Source organism: Squalius cephalus (genome assembly GCF_949319135.1).
Source record: "Squalius cephalus genome assembly, chromosome: 1".
Taxonomy (NCBI): domain Eukaryota; kingdom Metazoa; phylum Chordata; class Actinopteri; order Cypriniformes; family Leuciscidae; genus Squalius; species Squalius cephalus.
The window spans coordinates 23,067,427-23,085,544 of NC_137122.1; the positions used below are offsets into that span (position 1 = coordinate 23,067,427).

At 41.2% G+C, this 18,118-nt stretch overlaps 1 protein-coding gene across 1 annotated transcript; it reads right to left on the reverse strand.

Annotated features, from left to right (window-relative positions):
• Positions 1 to 14,847: 14,847 nt before the first annotated feature.
• On the reverse strand, positions 14,848 to 17,433 carry LOC307165225 (apolipoprotein L3-like; the record flags this gene model as incomplete). Its single annotated transcript, XM_079882643.1, has 5 exons — positions 17,407 to 17,433; positions 17,185 to 17,220; positions 16,031 to 16,129; positions 15,432 to 15,937; positions 14,848 to 15,275 (listed from the first exon to the last, which is right to left on the reverse strand). The coding sequence occupies exons 1-5, from the start codon at positions 17,415 to 17,417 to the stop codon at positions 14,848 to 14,850; spliced, it is 1,080 nt and encodes a 359-aa protein (XP_079738769.1). The 5' UTR covers positions 17,418 to 17,433.
• Between the last annotated feature and the right edge of the window lie 685 nt (positions 17,434 to 18,118).

Below are 18,118 nucleotides of genomic sequence, written 5' to 3' on the forward strand. Positions count from 1 at the left end.
ACGGCCCTGTAGTATAAATGTATATGTGTATATATGTATGTATGTAATCTTAAAAAGCATCATCAACAAAAAACGTGCTATGTGTGCTAGACTAACTGGGACTCATTCATCAAAGCACTTTTGCATATATGCAAAAGTATATATTGCTGCTCTATTGTTGGCTTGATTGCTTCTATTGCTCTCCTCATTTGTAAGTCACTTTGGATAAAAGCGTCTGCCAAATAATTAAATGTAATGATGGTCATAATTCACGTTAAAAATAGAAATTAAATTTGTGTTGACTGTCTTTTTTTCCTAGTTTAATTACATTCTGATATGGCTTTTTGTTTTGGATGTAACATTGTATGATTATAGCCTAAAATATTTTGGGAAAAAATATTTGAACTAATCTTAAGATAACAAATAATAATGTACCCACCTGGTGTCCATCGTAGCCTATTTCAGAACAGTCTGTGGATGGTCGCTTTGGTGATGAAGCTTGTCAAACTGACAAAGCTTGTCAAAGAAGGCAAGAGGGAAATCTTTTGGTTTTTCTCCAGATGGAGGTTTAAGTTTAGTTTTATTCTCTCCATTTTCTTAGATCCACCCCTCAGCACAGAGGTTCAAGCAGTGGCATGCACAGACCTCCTCCGGGGCATGGGCGGAAGGACCAAAAAAGGGCACTTATTTTTTAAACAAATTACCTTAAAGCAGTACCCGTCTGTCTGTTGTGTTTTAAAATATTTTAATGACTTCCTCACAATTATTTGGAATATCTCGATCGATGGAGAGCAGCAGTCGGTCAGAGAGCCTCTCTTCATTACCAATGAAAAGATGTTGATACAATTAGAATGCATAACACATCAAACAAAAATAAGGGAAATGATGATAATATTATACCAAACAAAACAGAGAATCAAGTAGGTAATTATGAGGAATTCATGTTTAGTTATGTTGATGTTATAAATTTTATGTATGCATTCATTAAAGTGTTAGCAATCATGAGATGAGTAACACTTTACAATAAGGTTTCATTAGTTAAGTTTATTAACATGAACTAATTATGAACTGCACTTCTACACCATTTATTAATCTTAGTTAATATTAAATTCAGCATTTACTAAAACATTATTAAAATCAAAATTAGTTAATGCACTGACTGTGACATAACATGAACAAACAATTAAAAGTTGTATTATTAACTAAGATTAACAAATAGGCCTATAGTAGCCTAACAAATGTTTTGATCATGATTAGTTAATGTTAGTTAATATGAATAATACACAAATTAACCTTATTGTAAAGTGTACTATGACATCCCCCCCCCCCCCCCAGTCATTCCTCGGGCCATGCCCCCCTCCACATTGCAAACCGTGGGACTTCCGTGTGGTTGGTTCCACTCGGGGACACAATTTTTCATTCGGGGCTCCGACAGATGATGTCATGTCACTCATAGCATCACAAGGCGGACTTGATTCCTCTGGAAATGAGGATTCTACTGCGTTGCCTCCCTTGGGAGTGCCAGTGTTAATCGAGTCAGATCCAGAGCTGACGGCCATGCTTTCCCGGGCATCTGAAAGTGTCGGTTGGACTGTACTACCAGCACTCGCCCCCAGTGCTTTTCTTCCCGGACGTGCATCAGGATGCCACCGAGTTGCGAGAGAACTCGACCACGATCCTACGCAGGGACGCTATGCCTCCCATGTCCGGGCTGGTCAATCCGCCATGCACACTACTGACTTCGCTCTATGGGCGACATCGACATCTCTGGGCCAGGTGATGTCCACAAGTGTGGTTCAGGAATAGTCGCAGCCAGGTTGATGTGAGGGTGTCTGGTAACTCATTTTCTTAGCTCCCCCATATCCCAGGCTGGGCTCTTCAGCGGTGTGGTTGAGAACTGCACCAAACAGTTTTCAACCGCCCAGAAGTAGACTGAGGCCCCTCTGCACCTTCTGCAGTCTCCTTAGTCTGCTTCCCGCCGAGGCCGCCTCCCTGCGGCTCCTCCCCTCCTGCTCCGCTGCCTTCACCGGCCCCGGGCAGGAGAAGGTCGCAGGAGGGCAGCACCGCCCGTCTCCGCCCTTTAGCCGACTAAAACGCCAGGCTAAGCAGCACTCCTGAGATGGGCAGCTTGGAGTTAGGGCTCAGTTTTTCTCAGGAGCTGGTAGCAGGGCCACTCTTTCCCCCGGTGGAGTATCTTTTGTTATGCGATTCAGTTCGCACAATCTCCTCCCCAGAAGGGGAGTCCGGGGAGTCCGTTACACTATGGAGGATGGCAATGCCCCTGTCATGCGTACGGAGGTCACTACCTTACTGGCGAAAGGTGCGGTCGAGATTGTTCCTCCAGCCAAAAATCCAGGTTCAACAGCCCCTACTTCATTGTACCATAGAAATCCGGTGGGTTACGGCCAATCCTGGACTTGTGCGCCTTGAACCGATCCCTCCACAGGCTTCCGTTCAAGATGTTCAAGGCCAAACACATTCTCGAATGTGTAGGGCCACAGGATTGGTTTGCAGCGATCGACCTGAAGGACGCCTACTTCCATGTCTTCTTTCTCCTTGACACAGACCGTTCCTACGATTTGCTTTGAGGGGCGGGCATATCAGTACGTGGTTCTCCCATTTGGTCTAGCCCTGTCTTCTCGCGTCTTCACGGAGGTCGTCGAGGCAGCCCTTGTTCCGCTACGGCAACACAGGGTTCGCATCCTGAATTATCTGGACGACGGGCTGATCCGAGCTAACTCTCAAGACCAGGTTAGCGAACACAGGGACCTAGTGCTCCGGCACCATGCTCGTCTGGGCCTTACGTGCGAGCGCACGCAGTCACTGCTGACTTGCCTTAGACAGTTCAAGGGCAAAAGTGCGGTTCCACTGAAGTTATTTCAGAGGCTCCTGGGGCATATGGCATCCACAGCCGCAGTAACGCCACTCGGACTGCTTCATATGAGACCGCTTCAGCTCTGGCTTCGCTATAGGGTCCCGAGGTGGGCATGGTAACACGGCATGCTCCGAGTACCAGTGAATCCTGCCTGCCATCAGACCTTCACCCCGTGGACGAACCTCAGCTTTCTACGAGCCTTAGAATGAGTTTCCAGGCATGTTGTTGTCTCAACAGATGCCTCCACCACGGGCTGAAGCTCCATGTGCAATAGACATGCTGCCGCTGTCTCCTGGACAGGACCCCAGCGCCTTTGGCATGTCAATTGCCTCGAGTTGCTGGCAGTACGTCTCACCCTGCACCGCTTCCATGCACTGCTCAAGGGTCGGAATGTTCTAGTTCGATCAGACAATCACTCCGAGCCATTTATAGCCCGGGAGAACTGAACTGTGCAGCTGATGAGCTCTCACAGCTTTAGCCTCTCCCTGGAGAATAGAGACTCCATCCCTAGATGGTCCAGCTGATTTGGGATCAGTTCGGGGATGCACAGGTAGACCTGTTTGCCTCCCACGACTCGTCTCATTGCGACCTGTTTTACTCCCAGACCAAGGGATTTCCTAAAAGACCAAGCATTGTATTCATCTTAACAATATACAACAAATCAATATACAGAAAAACAGATTTCTAAAATGAGGTATAGGCCACAAATCTGTGAGTACAGTTTTCAAAACTGAACAGGTGATAATATTCAGTTACTGTAAGAAACTGTTCCAGCGGGTGGAGTTTACTGGTACTGAATATTACACATCACCTGTGTATAGCCTGCAGATTTTCACTGGAACTGAATATTACACAACATCACCTGTGTAGCCTATAGCCTACTCCATTAACTGGAACAGATTTTCACTGGAACTGAATATTACATCCAAATATTGCTATGTAATCAAGCAGCATATTGTTGTGTAACTTCACCTATTGGAACAGTATTTCGCAATTTTTCACAGGAACCAGAGCATATGAGCGGAGTGGAGCGGTCAGAATCTCAGCTCATTGCTCACAGAACTGTTCACCCCTCCGCTCCCGGCTCAAAGCTACATCAGGCCGCTCCGCTCATTATCGCTCAGTGCTCACATGCACTTTCATGTTTTTGAGAGATGTGTCTTTTTAGATTCCAAAATGAATCTTTACTGACTGAAATGATGTCTCCACATTCGTTTTCTTGTACCACATTATCATTGTTAGTCAGTTTTAATAGCACAACTGTATGACTTCTCATTTTCCTTTTTGAAGTAGGCTACTTTTTGAACTTCATTATTGAGCCGAGTTTTGACTGAAAATAGTCTACTGTTGATGACTGTGCAAGACAGATGGATTCTGGGTCAGGCTTGACTGAGCATGCTTCAGACTTGTGGTGTGAGCGGAGCGAAATTGGAGCGGGAAATACCCAGCGGGCACCTTGATGTCAATTTAACATCAATATGACATCAACATTGATGTCAAAATGACGTCACGAAATAGGTCAAAAATGAAAGTCATATTGACGTCAAAGTGTCAATGTCAATTTGATGTCAAGAATTTGACCTCTGCTGATGTCATTTTGCCAAACAAAAAGGTGAAATGCATGGTCGTACACTTATTACCAGCATCACTTAAAACTAACCAGATTTAACACAAATGGGTTGAAATTTGTATGATGTGTTGATTGAGCGAGTAGGATGGGTTTCATACAAGATCTGGCAACTGGACAACCTTGGAATAATATATTGATGTGATTATTAATATAACGACGTTTGGGCCATACGGGAGTTTCACGGGAGAAATAACAAAACGGGAAGGGGAGCGGGAGATGGATGTGAAATACCGGGGAAAACGGGAGTGTTGACAGGTATGAACTCGCTGACATTTGATGCAGAAATATGTTGCTGGGAACACAATTAGTGCGGCTGCGAAGCTTGGTTTCTAAAGTAGGCTACGACACTTGAGAACTCACACCTGAATAAATAATTGTGAAAATAGATAGAAATGCAACAGTATGCCTGTAAGCGTTGAGTAGCCTACTCTATTCATACAAATAGAATGAGATAAAAAAAAGATAATTGTATCAGTTGAACTTGTAGGATACTGACAAAATTATCAGTGTTGGAGATTAACAGTATAGGCCTTAAATTGAAATATAAATAGGAACTGTATTGTTAAAGTTATTGGCTAGAATACACTGTAGATCACTGGTTATATAAAAAACTGTATTAATAGCTTACTTTGGATTAGAAATACAATCCAAAACAAATGAATTGTGATCTGAGGAGAGTTTCTGCAGTGGTTCAAATTAAAATCAGAGTTAAACAAATAATTCAAAATTAATTAGATCATGCTGCTTAAAGTAGGCTAATTAACTGAATAAATTAATATACAAATTACATTTAACAGATTTTATCATATGTGGGATACAATTTAAAATCAAGCCTCTTAACACTGTAAATTATAAGACAGCACTTTTTAAGTTTTAGTTTTAAGTTTCTTTCAAGGTATTATTTATTCTCACTGCTTTATAATGTTTGTCCTGCAAAGCTCTGGTAGTATTTTCAAAGAACTAAATTACTTTATTTTATTTTGTTTTCATTTGTCATGAGCTCTATATTTTAAGATGTAGGTGTTGATAAATCACATTCAATTAATGTGATTAATGCAAAGTTTAGCTTCAACTCAATAAACACACCTGAACCAGCTCAGCAAGTACTTCAGGATTAGATTACTAGAAATATCCAGGCTACAAAAATGGTACAAAAAAAAAGAAAAATGGTACAAAAGCCGTCGCTGGGATGGGTCCGTGGCCGTGTACCTTTTGATAGTTTGTTTTTTTCGTTTCAACCACAAAACAAAATAACGAAAAAGGAGAAAGGTCCGTACAGAGTTGTATAGTCCAGGGGTCAGAAAGTAGAAGTCCTGCCATATGTTTATTCCACCCATGAACTCAGTCAGGTGATTTCTATCTCCTGGCTGAAAAACTGCTAATTAGCAAATCCAGGTGTTTGGAACAAAATTCTGAGCAGGACTTTTACTTTCTGAACCTGGGCTGTGTTCAGCCCCGACAAAATGTTGCACAAAGTTTTTTAAACAGAAACGGTGATGCGTTGAACACACTGTTCTGATGACGCAAGAGTTGCAACTATGGCAGCTGAGAAGGCCATTCTTTGTGTTCTTTGTGAAGAATTTTCGGAGCCTGATGAAGTCGGTATAAATATGTGTTTAATACTACAAAATATGGCCGATGTTACAGTTACTGCACTACAGAACAAAAGAGAACATCCCAATCGAGTGAAGGGATTGCTGAAACTGAAATGGAAGCACACATCTTACCTAATTTAGACTAAAACACATCTATTTAGTCTCACATACTGACTTTATTTGTAGTTCATACTGTTTTAATACCCTGTATTTTCTTTCTCATTTTTAGGAAAAGCACTTAATTGTTTATTTCTATACCAAATGTCATACACTTGCAATGAAGCTAAAAACTACATCATTATGTTGATATCCTATATTTTTACAATAAAACTTACTACAAACATGTCTTCTAATATCCTCAGTTGTTGCGTATACATCGAACACATTTGTAAATTACTTTCCTTGAACCCATTGGAGTTCACTTTAATACCGCGTGCTTTATATACATGTTGCTGCTGATTGGACTGCAGTTCTGACACACCCACCAAACAAGAGAAAACGTATCTCAAACCCCGTTGCACATCGGTGCACGCCGTTTCAAGGAAACATGACGTTCAACCCGGAAACCGTAGCAAAACGTTGCGCACCGTTTTGAACTTGAACGTGCCCCTGGACTTTACACCTCTGAAGAGAACAGAAAAAGAGACGAGCAGAAAAACAAGAACTACAACTGACTTCAGCCACAGTCTAAGATGAAATCAACTGAAGAGAAAAGAAGACATTCAATCTGTGAAGATCTCAGCAGAGGAGGATTAAACAACTCCACAAACAGCATTACCAGCTTCACTTATTACTATCCAGACTGACTTTATTTCTGTTAGAACTCCTTATTGAGATGTTTAATTTGAAGTTACCATAACAGTGATTAGCGTTTCCATTAGTTGGGCTCTTAACTCTTATTATGTATTTAGTCTTTTTTGTCTGCTGTGACAGTGTGTTTGTCAAACACATTTGCAGCAGTGAAGAAAGCTAAATTGAATCAAGCCAGGTGATGATGGTTACCTGTTGATGGCTTTGTAATCAGAATGCTTTTGCCTGAAACACTGATATAATTTGTATAATAAAATTGTTTTGTTCAATTAATATAATAAGCCCTTTTACTGCAGCATGAGATCAAGCAGTATTATACCTATCAGTTAAAATATTTTAACAAACATGAGAACTAAAACTTTATCGATAGTGTGACACACACACTTATCCACAATCTGCGTATGTGTCTCAACAATGGTGACAATCAAAAATATTCAGATAAACTGATCATTATCACTGTTATGGTGACTTCAAATGAAACACATTAGAGTTAAACCTCTGTTAATTCTCAATAAAACTTTTGTAGACATCTGACAGACATAAATTCAGTCTGGTTGGTAATAAGTGAAGCTGGTAATGCTGTTTGTGGAGTTGTTTAATCCTCCTCTGCTGAGATCTTCACAGATTTAATGTCTTCTTGGTCCGTGTACTTTTTGTTCATTTGATTTCCTGTTTGGAATGGAGTAACGAGAAATGAAACCAGCTTGTTTATTCGTTTTTTTAGTTTAGTTTAAAAAACAAAAAATGAGTTTTTGGCTCGATTTTTCATTTTTCGTTTGTGGTTTACAAATCGGTTTATGAGTTTGATATATAGAGCATCACAGTCCCGCCCACAGCCGGTGCCGGAAGTAAAAATTCAATACAATTTCTCCATTGACAGTTGGGGTATAGCCTAAGCCATAAAAACGTAACCATACATGGTAGACTTAAAACCAGCTACGGCTGTACTAAGCAATTGTATATGCTCATATAACCGCCAAAAGTTCATGGGGCACTAACCTTGTTTTGAGATAAATGCCTTTTATTCGCGATGTTTTGGAGAAGTACTTCATTACCCACAATCCTACAGTGATGCATCTGATTGGTGGAGCTCGTGTAACTGTCTGGTTAAACCTCGTGAAAGTCCGTGAAGACTGAAGATCATTAAAAAAAAAATTATCGTGTTGCGTTTTTTGCACGGTAGATTTATCAGTGCAATCATGATCTCCTTGGCTGCCATGATGTCTTTTTTCAAGGAGGAAAACAAAAGTGTTAAAAGGGGTAAAAACCACTTCAAATCGGGTCTGTGGGGAATGTAGTTGAGTGTAGCGTGTCCGAGGGTCAGCTTGTGGGTTTTGTAAGGGCCAGCATGAGGGACAAGACTTACAAAGTTGTTGTGAGTTTTGCAGGGAGATGGCAATAATAAGGGAGATGGCAAAGTTAGTTAGCATCGTTCACTTTAGCTAGGCTACTACTTCATATGGTATGAGTATCAAGCATTTTATGATGCCACTGTCAAAACAATATTTAGCTTAGGCATACCTCTTCATGCATTTACTGAACATTTGTGTAATAATTCATGGCAAGTTAATAAACTGAATATTGTAATATCTTGGGGGTTAGATCAAGACAGAACGGACCGCTGTCTGTTTCCTTCCCAGACACGGTATGTCACAGGACCTAAGCGCTTTATGACAGTAGCGGCAGTCCATTTCTCCTCTCCTCCCCTGAAATTTTACACTCGGACTTGGTCGTTTTCCTGAAACTCTCTCAATTTCAGTCTCTCTTTGTCATGATACAGCTTTTGTTTTGCCTGCTGGTGCTCTATAGTGCACGACATGTCTGGTCTCAAAAGACTGAAACGGGTGCGAAGCTCTCTCTTTAAAAACAGCTCAGCTGTAGAGCGACCTGTGACTGAGTGTGGCGTAGCCCTGTACATGATTAGAAAGTTTGACAGCCGGTGCTGCAGCGTGATGGTGGGCTGTCCACTTGCATCTAGAACCTGCTTCACAAGAGCACGCTTCAGTATTTGCACCAACCTCTCAGCCGCTCCATTCAATGCTGGATGATATGGTGGGACCAGAGTTTGTTTTACTCCATTTTTGTCAAGGAACTGCTTGAATTCTGCGGAGACGAACTGGGGTTCATTATCCGACACGACCTCTTCCGGAAGACCATATGCAGCAAATAGGTTGCGCAACACCTCTATGGTTTGACTTGACGTTGTGGAGGTCATGTGGAAAAGCCATTTAGAATGACTATCCACTATCACTAGGTAGTACTGTCTATCATTCTCCGCGAAGTCCAGATGGATCCGCTGCCACACTCGGACAGGCCACCGCCAGGGATGAAGCAGTGCCACCGCAGGTACCTTCTGCACGGCTTGACACACAGCACAGTTTTGGACCATGTTCTCAATCTCGCCATCCAAACCTGGCCACCATACATAACTGCGAGCTAGGGCCTTCATCTTACAGATGCCTGGGTGTTCATGGTGCAGGTCTTTGAGAATCTGCAGCCGGTGCATTTGAGGAACAATGACTCTGAGACCCCACAAAACACAACCTTTATCTGCTGACAGCTTATGCCTCCTGACAAAGTACGGTTTCAGGCTTTCATCATTCAGGTAATTAGGCCATCCATTCATAGTATAGCTCCAAACCTTACTTAACAACGGATCTCTGCTGGTGCCTACTTTTATGTCCTGAGCTGTTACTGGCAACTCTTCCACATGTGAGAAGTAGAAAATGTTGGATTCCCACGCTGTGTTGTCCAACTCAGTCACGGGAAGTCTGGACATAGCATCAGCATTAAGGTGGTCTGATGACTTCTTGTATTCTAGCTCATAACTGTAAGCCATAAGAATCAATGCCCAGCGCTGCATGCGCAAAGCTGCCAATGTAGGCACCGCTGATTTTGGCCCCAAAATAGCCAGCAAGGGTTTGTGATCAGTGATGAGAGTAAATTTGCGTCCATATAGATACTTGTGAAATTTCTTCACTCCGTAAATGATCGCCAGCGCCTCTTTTTCTATCTGCGCATAGCGAATGCAACTGGTCTCTTGTCACCATTGTCCATCACATGAGAAATGACTGCCCCCACACTGTACGGGGATGCATCACATGCCAATCTCAACGGCTTCTCTGTGTCATAATGTACCAGAACCATGCTGCTCAGTAACATCTCTTTACCTTTCTTGAAGGCTTCCTCACATGCAGGTGTCCAGCTCCATTTTTCCTCTTTCTTTAACAGAGTGTGCAATGGCTGTAGCACACTAGACAAGTTCCTCAGAAAGCGGCCATAATAGTTCAACAGACCCAAATAAGCGCGCAACTCAGAGACATTTGTGGGCTTTGGGGCATTTACAATAGCCTCCACTTTGTGCTGAGTGGGGTGCAGGCCTTCCTGGTCTATCCGATGCCCCAAATACTCTACACTTGTCCAACTCTGCACTTGGCCAACTTTGCTCTCAAGCCATAGCGTGCGAGAGAGCTCAACACTGCATTCAGCCTTTTTAAGTGCAGGGCTTTTGTGTCGGCTGTTGATCAAGATGTCATCCAGGAAACAAGTCACCCCTTCTTGCCCTTGTAAAATCTGGTCCATCACTGGAAAATTGACGGTGCACTGGCAACCCCATAGCTGAGACGATGGTAGCGGTACAGTCCTCTGTGAGTATTAATGGTTAAATACTCTTCAGAGTCTTTGTCCAATCTCAACTGCTGGTAAGCATGAGAGAGATCTAACTTTGAAAACCACTTCCCTCCTGCTAGGGTCGCAAATAAATCCTCAGTGTTGGGCAGAGGGTAAGTCTCTACTTCCAGCTGGTTGTTTATTGTGACCTTGTAATCCCGTAAACACGGGTCGCCGGGTCGCCGTGTTTAGTTCCTTTTTCAACTGTGAAAATGTTCCTCCAGTCTAGCTTCAGCTTCTCCAGCCAATTTCGGCCAAGCAGAGCAGGCCTGTTCCCTTTCACTATGATGAGAGGTAGTGTCACACGCTCGGGCAAACGTCAGCTCTCTTTCCGCCAGTAATTTCCTTTGAATCGACTCAGCTGACAGCCCACTCACCAGACGATCTCTCAATGCGTCATCTAAGTGAGTTCCATATTCACAATCCTTCGACAATTGTCTTATTGCCACTATGTAATCCGTCACTGACTCTCCTTCTTTTTGATCACGTTTTTGAAAACGAAATCTCTCCGCTATGACCAAAGGCTTCGGCTGATAATGTGATTTCAATGCATCAGTCAACCTTTTATACGTCATTTTCTGCGGGTTTCTTTGGTATGACCAAGTTCTTCAGCAGTCCATAAGTTTCTGGTCTAAAAATACCTGTTTTTCTGCTTTTATTTAGTTTGCCAATAGCCATAGTACATATCTCTCCAGGTAGGATGCGAAATCCTCCCGCGACTCCTTGAACTCTTCCACTCGTCCTATTAGCACCATCCTCGTCGCCAATGTAATATCTTGGGGGTTAGATCAAGACACGGCAGACGGGATTGAATAACTCAATAACGTTTTTACTGAACCAGCCAAAACAACAGCAGATACACACACTGCTCTGCAGCTCACTTCCGAGCTTCCTGATTCCCCCGAACCACGTGATCTCCAGAACCAATCACATAACAGCATTTCACAACATGAGAAACCCAGTCTATTACAAATATGATGCACTCTGATGCTTGTTAACATCAGGTGTCTTCAATAATGTTCAATCATCACTAAATTAATCACTTAATTATCTCATTAACTTCAACACTCTTGAGTGTTCATATACACTCCCAGGAGTGTTAATTTAACACTGGAGTTTTTGCTGTGTACAAAGAGCCGTAGTTAACTGACAAGCTGAGCCATATCGCATTAATTATCGCTGGTGATACGTCTGCGATATTAATGCGATATGGCTCAGCTTGTCAGTTAACTACGGCTCTTTGTAGTAAATGCCGCTCCATCTGAAAGCAGGTGATGGTGATTTACCTACTAATCAACTTTGACATTGTAGGATGTCCTGTTACTTTATCCTCTACAGTAAAAGACCTGGGTGTTATACTCGATTGTAACCTGTCTTTTGAAAATCATATTTCGTATGTTACAAAAACAGCCTTTTTCCACCTTAGAAACATTGCTAAGCTACGTAATATGCTATCAGTTTCTGATGCAGAAAAGTTAGTTCATGCATTCATGACCTCGAGACTAGATTACTGTAATGCTTTATTAGCCGGTTGTCCTGCATCCTCAATATACAAGCTACAGTTAGTACAAAATGCCGCTGCTAGAGTTCTTACTAGATCAAGAAAATATGATCATATAACACCGATTTTATCATCACTACATTGGCTACCTATAAAGTTCCGACATAAGTATTCGTTCATTCAACTTTCGACCTATTACCCTGGTTGAACTTGCAAAACCTACATAGCAAAATCCCCAGTGTTAAATTAACACTCTCAGTGTTTATATGAGTCCACACTCAGAGTGTTATAAGTAACACTGAAGCAGTTTTAAAGTTAATGAGATAATTAAGTGATTAAGTGATGATTAAGCATTACTGAAGACACCTGATGTTAGCAAGCAGAATCACTGAAGGAGAAAATCGTAATTGGTATGTTACCATGATGGTGATTGGTGTTTAGCTGCTCAAAAAATCGCGCTCTTTGCATTTGTCTTTAAATGTGTTTTTGCTTATAAGGAAACAGCGGATGCTTTCACTGTGATACACAATTGAGATATAACCATAACACTTTTTTTTCAAAATATGAACAGTCCATTTTGTAACCATAAGGCCTTGACATATAAGACACACACAAGTGCAATTTTTTTTTAATCATATATATATATATTGGATTTGACAGTGATGTACACGTGTATATAGGATAAAGTTTTCAGTTTAGACTTCAACCATGTAATGATTTTTAACTCTCAGAACATTAATTTGATGTGCACTGAATCAAGCAGATCTCATTGATGCTTTTATTTTACTAACATGAATTATTAGTGATGCAGGGAGGAGAAGTCAAGTCAAATGTTAAGTCAAATGTTATTTCTTAACAGCAGACAATCAAACAATAAATGAAGAGCTACAATTAATTCGCCCATATTCAGGATCAAAATTTAATAAAGAAAAATAAACTTAACAATTAAAATCACTTCTAATATTTCTAATTAAACTATAATTAAGACACTCTGAGTGTAATATTCTTGCCTAAAGATAAGTAAAGTTGTTTGAGAGATCTCTCTTTGAAAAGACAGGTTGCAAGAGAGCAAGGTCTGAGTCCAAGGTAAGACTGACCAACACAGGACATTATTCCTCCTCTTATTGCAGTTGCTGATCAGCACATTAGTTCCTCTCTCCGATCTCATTCGAGCAGACTTGAGAGACACAGTCAGATCTTTCTTTTGCGGTTTCACATCGTGGAGAGGGTCGTACACACATTGTCTTGTACCCCAAATGTGTCAGAAAGTTGTTAATCTTAATACAATACACAAGACAACTGCTGCACAAATCCCTTCTGCAAGATCTTCAGCTGATATAACATTAGTTTATTACTTTATTCTGAGACATTTGAGCATTTGTTGTCTGTCTAACGGGAACTTAAAGACTTTTGCCCTCATCTAACAGCAAGTACATTTGAGGCATAAATGTGACCAGATTAAGTGTTTTAGTTGGGATGTAGACACCTATGTAGGCTATCTACATTTACTCCAGTCCTACAGAGGGAGTCGGTTGCAGGCTAACTTCCTTTGTTTAGTTTTCCACTATGAATTATATAAAAGCAGTGTGCAGGGTGGATGAATGGTTTGTGGTTGGCCCGGTCAGCGTGCGTTAAGTGCGAGCTGAAAAGTTATCTATAGCAGAAGTTTATCTCCGCGTCAGGTGCAGCTTGTTAAAAGTTGGACGAGTAACTGGTCAGCACATCGCTTTTGTTCTCAATCAAAAGCAGGGACGCGGCGAGCTGGAGCAACGAGAGCATTTCATGCATACGGGCGAATTGCTGTCGTAGCTGTAAACAGAAACGCTTTTAGGGATTAAGCCGGATGCCGAAGAGTCGAGTGGAGCACCAGTAATTAATACAACTAAGAGCCGGGATCCTAAGTGAAAGAAACTGGGTGTTTCAGGGTGCAATTGCCGCTTTCCCCTATTATAAATGTGAGAATTGTATTGTACCTCCAAGGTGCGTTGTACATTTTGTTTGTTTTGTTTGTTGTTTTCTTTGCTTTCCTGAAGGTTTTTGATGAATGGTCTGGCAAACAGTATCATAACATTGCGCAACACTTACCCAAAGCTAGCCTCTAGCGCAGATTTGGGGTGGTTTCTCATGTATTATTCAGTTTGAGCTTGCCGTGTACCGGGTTTCCATATTGGGGGTGCTGTGTTAACTAAGATTGCGGTATTTGATACACTGTGTGATAGTGAGGTTTTGCTGTTGGCCATTTGTGTGCCTATGGACAGTATTATTTGCCAACCTTCAATATTTTAATGATACCATTTGTGATAATAAAGTAAGATATTATTATTTTTTGTATACCAGCCTCTGTCTTCCTTTGAATCCTTTAAGATACCTGTTGAAGGGAACTAGGTAACACTGATAAAGAAAAGTTCCATAATGTTACATAAAGATGAATAAAAGTAAAGTATTAAACATACAGTTTAAATGATAATAATGGCAAACACATCAAAATAATAGTAATGAGAAACACATAAACATGATAATAATGATTTCTTAAAATATGATTACATTTGATTAAATGTTATTTAATCTAAATGATTAAATGATTAAACATAAGCAAACGATAAAATCATAAGTAAATGATAAAACATAAGTAAGATAGATAATTTTTCCTTTTCCTATTTCATCAATTAGTAAACCAGAAAGCTTGAAAAATAAGGTGTTTAGTTGATAAACTGATTAGTCTTCCAGGACAGCAAATTATTGCTCATCTCAGCTCTTCCCAATCTTGAAAATAACTTTTAAAAGCTCTTTAAGGAAGAAAAGGTTTATTCAACACTTCCCGACTCTTCCTAACCCTCGATATCCCTGTGCACAAGGAATCATGGATCTTCTTCCAGTCCTCCAGCTCAGATTTCAACAGAGCTGCTCTGGAGCGGATGAGCTGAGATTTCTCACTCTTGCTCCCGTCGGCCAGGCTTATACTCTCTTTGCAAATAAATAAGACATCGAAGCCAATAAAGAGGGCATTTAGACCGATGAATCCAGCTCTAGCAGACTTTGAAAGAGCTAGTGGCGTCCCTTTTGCCAGCTGTCCAATGTCAGGAAGGTCTGCTGCCAATTTGGGAATGCTACGGGAACTTTGTGTCCCCTGGAGCCCGGCCTTGGTTGCAGTCTCAATCACCTTCTCAGTTTTGAGTATTTTAACAGCAGAAGCTCCATCTACCAGAGCATCAACACCTTTGGCCAATGATGCAACCCTACCTGCTTCACTAATTGCCTGTTTCGTAGCAGTGAAACTAAACCCAGCAGACTTTAATCCAGCTCTAGTAGACTTTGTTGCAATCCCCCCCTCAGTTTTAACAGCTGAAGCTCTATCTACCATAGATTCAATACCTTTGCCCAATGCTCCAGAACACAGTCCCAGTTTCCCAGCTGTAATGAAACTAAACCCAGCAGGCCCCTTTAGATGATCCCGTCTACTGGCATGCTCCAGACAGTTTATAATCTTCTCCACATCCTCCATATATTGATGGAAAATATTCTGGGTTTTTCTACTATGCCTTTGGTTGACTACTACTTCAGTGACGCCTGTGACCAAACTATTTGCCCCACTGGTAACCCCCAGACTGACACCTGCTATAGTGAGACCCAGTGACGCTCCTGCAGTGACGGGGGCCAGAGCAAGACCCACAATGGACAAAACACCCCCTACTATCCCAACCGAACTGCCAGCCACAGTGGAGATACTGGCTCCCTTCTTCATCTTGTCCAGCTTAACTGCACTCTCTTCCAGATCTGACAGGAACTTCTCCATTCTAGAGTGACGCTGACTGAATGAATCAATGAAGTGCAGAGTGTATTCCTGAAAAATTAAAGTAGGCTTTGTGTGCTGGTCCATCCTAGACAATAATAGAAAAAATTTCATTTACAGCCACCTTTCAAGATGCACCTGAATGTGAAGAAAACATCAGATCATAAAATATAGGTCTCACCTTATTTTGCATAACAGCTTCAAATGATGAAGCATTTTTTGCATGGAGTCCTCGCTGAAGTTCAAGCTGATCTTCAGTACAGGCTGAGCCTTCTTACGTCTGTAGAGAGTTTCAGCAGGATTAAGAAAGACTTGCCTATATTTTAATACAGGTCTATATTTTAGAGATTATCATAAAAGCAAATAAAATCCAGGTTGAATGTTTCCACTCAGTTTGGCTTTTAGGTTATTAAGAATAATGAAGATGTTAAAGCTGCAGTCCGTAGTTTTCCCTCTTTGTCGCCATCTCTGTTCGAAATCTGCAATCGCAGTTATTCGCGGAATTAACAACTTTACGCGGGTTGTGCCTCGGCATGGCACAGCGTGGATGAATCCAATGTTTTGAGGGGAATGTGCGGCTGTCAGTCACCGCGCTGGTGTGGATACTGTCATTCGCAATCACAGATTCTACTTTTTGGAAGTATGACCAACATTAGAATTTTCACCGTAAAATGTCATCTGAACCAGTAAGTAACATCCACTTTTGTTCTGACCAACTAAGGGAAAAAAGCATTGCTGTAAATCGTGCTGATTTAATCTAACGATCGCTTATCATATCACGTCAAACCGTGCAAATTATGCTTCGTCCTCAAATTGTTAATGCTAACAACATCAGCATTGCGTGACTACATTTAATGCCCTTCTGATATTTATCCTTGTTTTCGCATGGGTCATTTGCAGTCTCTCTTTTTTTCTCTGTCTGAAGTCTTTCGCGTTTGTTCGTGAATCTCCAGTTGTCACTGGTGATTGTCGTTTGAACCTTTCTGGATCTGCCATCAAATTGATAAGTTAAATCATATCAAGTGCTGTGAGAAAAGGCCACCAACATCCTCACACTCATAGCCTACTGGCCAAGACTCCTTCTTTATGTGTACAGATGCGGCGTAATGACACAAAGACATGCTCGAATTTCCCGCGGAAATCCACCAGTACCACTGGAATTAAATACATTATTACAAGCTTACCGTTTTGAATAGAGCTAAGGCACGCAGTTTTGAACACTGACTGGTTATGTACTAGCTCAAAAATTTATTTTTGATCATTTTTAACCCAAAAAAGCTACGGACTGCAGCTTTAAATTAACCCAGATCTTACCCTAATATTTATAATACTTACCTATGAGTATCTTCAGACCCCAAATCACTCTCGGATCTGTGAGGGAAAAAAAAATAAATGTAGAATTTTTTTTTAATTATTGATCTAATTATGGAATTAAGCCTTTGATTTAGTTGATTTAGTAAACACCACTGAGATTATTTTGATAATCTGTGTATTAACGTGTATATAATCAAAATACTATGCTTTTAAAATGAACATTGTATGAATGTCAGTACTAACTTTTTCTCCATTCTCTCACAAATCAGTTTTGTGATTCTTATGTATTTTTCTAATTGAAAGGACAGGACGTCCAAATTACTAAGTGAAGGAAGGAAGAAGGTTTTTGCATCTCGTTTAAACTGGATGAGGAGAGGAGAGGACATTCTTGCAGCTGTGATGATTGATCGCACACTTTTAGGACTCTCATTCTCAGGCAAGAAGCTCTGTCCAGTGAAGACAAACGGTGAGGTGACTGCGAGATTCTCCACTGCATCCAGGAAGACGTCAAGTTCCTCCAGCCCCTGAAGTGTGTTCTCCAGGACAGCTCCCAGTTCCTTCTCCAGCTTCTTATTTATGGACCCAGGTTTTACAGTATTCTTCAGGCACTCCCCCAATGCCTTGGCTTTATTGTTTAAACGCTTTAGATACTTAAACTTATGACTGACTTGGTCCTTGATGTCTCTCATCATCTCCAGCTCTTTCTCTCTCTCACGGGTCCATATTTGTTGTTTGTCACAGAAGTCCCTCACTGTCTCAATGTAGTTGAGTGTGTCCACTACATACTCCGACAGGAGCTCCTGTAATTGTTCCCTGCGTTATAGAATCAAATAGATAACAATGATATTTCCTACACAGTAAATTCCCCAGTGTTAAATCAACACTGCTCAGAGCACATATGGTCCCACTCTACATGGTGTTAAAATAACACTGAAGCAGTGTTAAAGTTAATGAG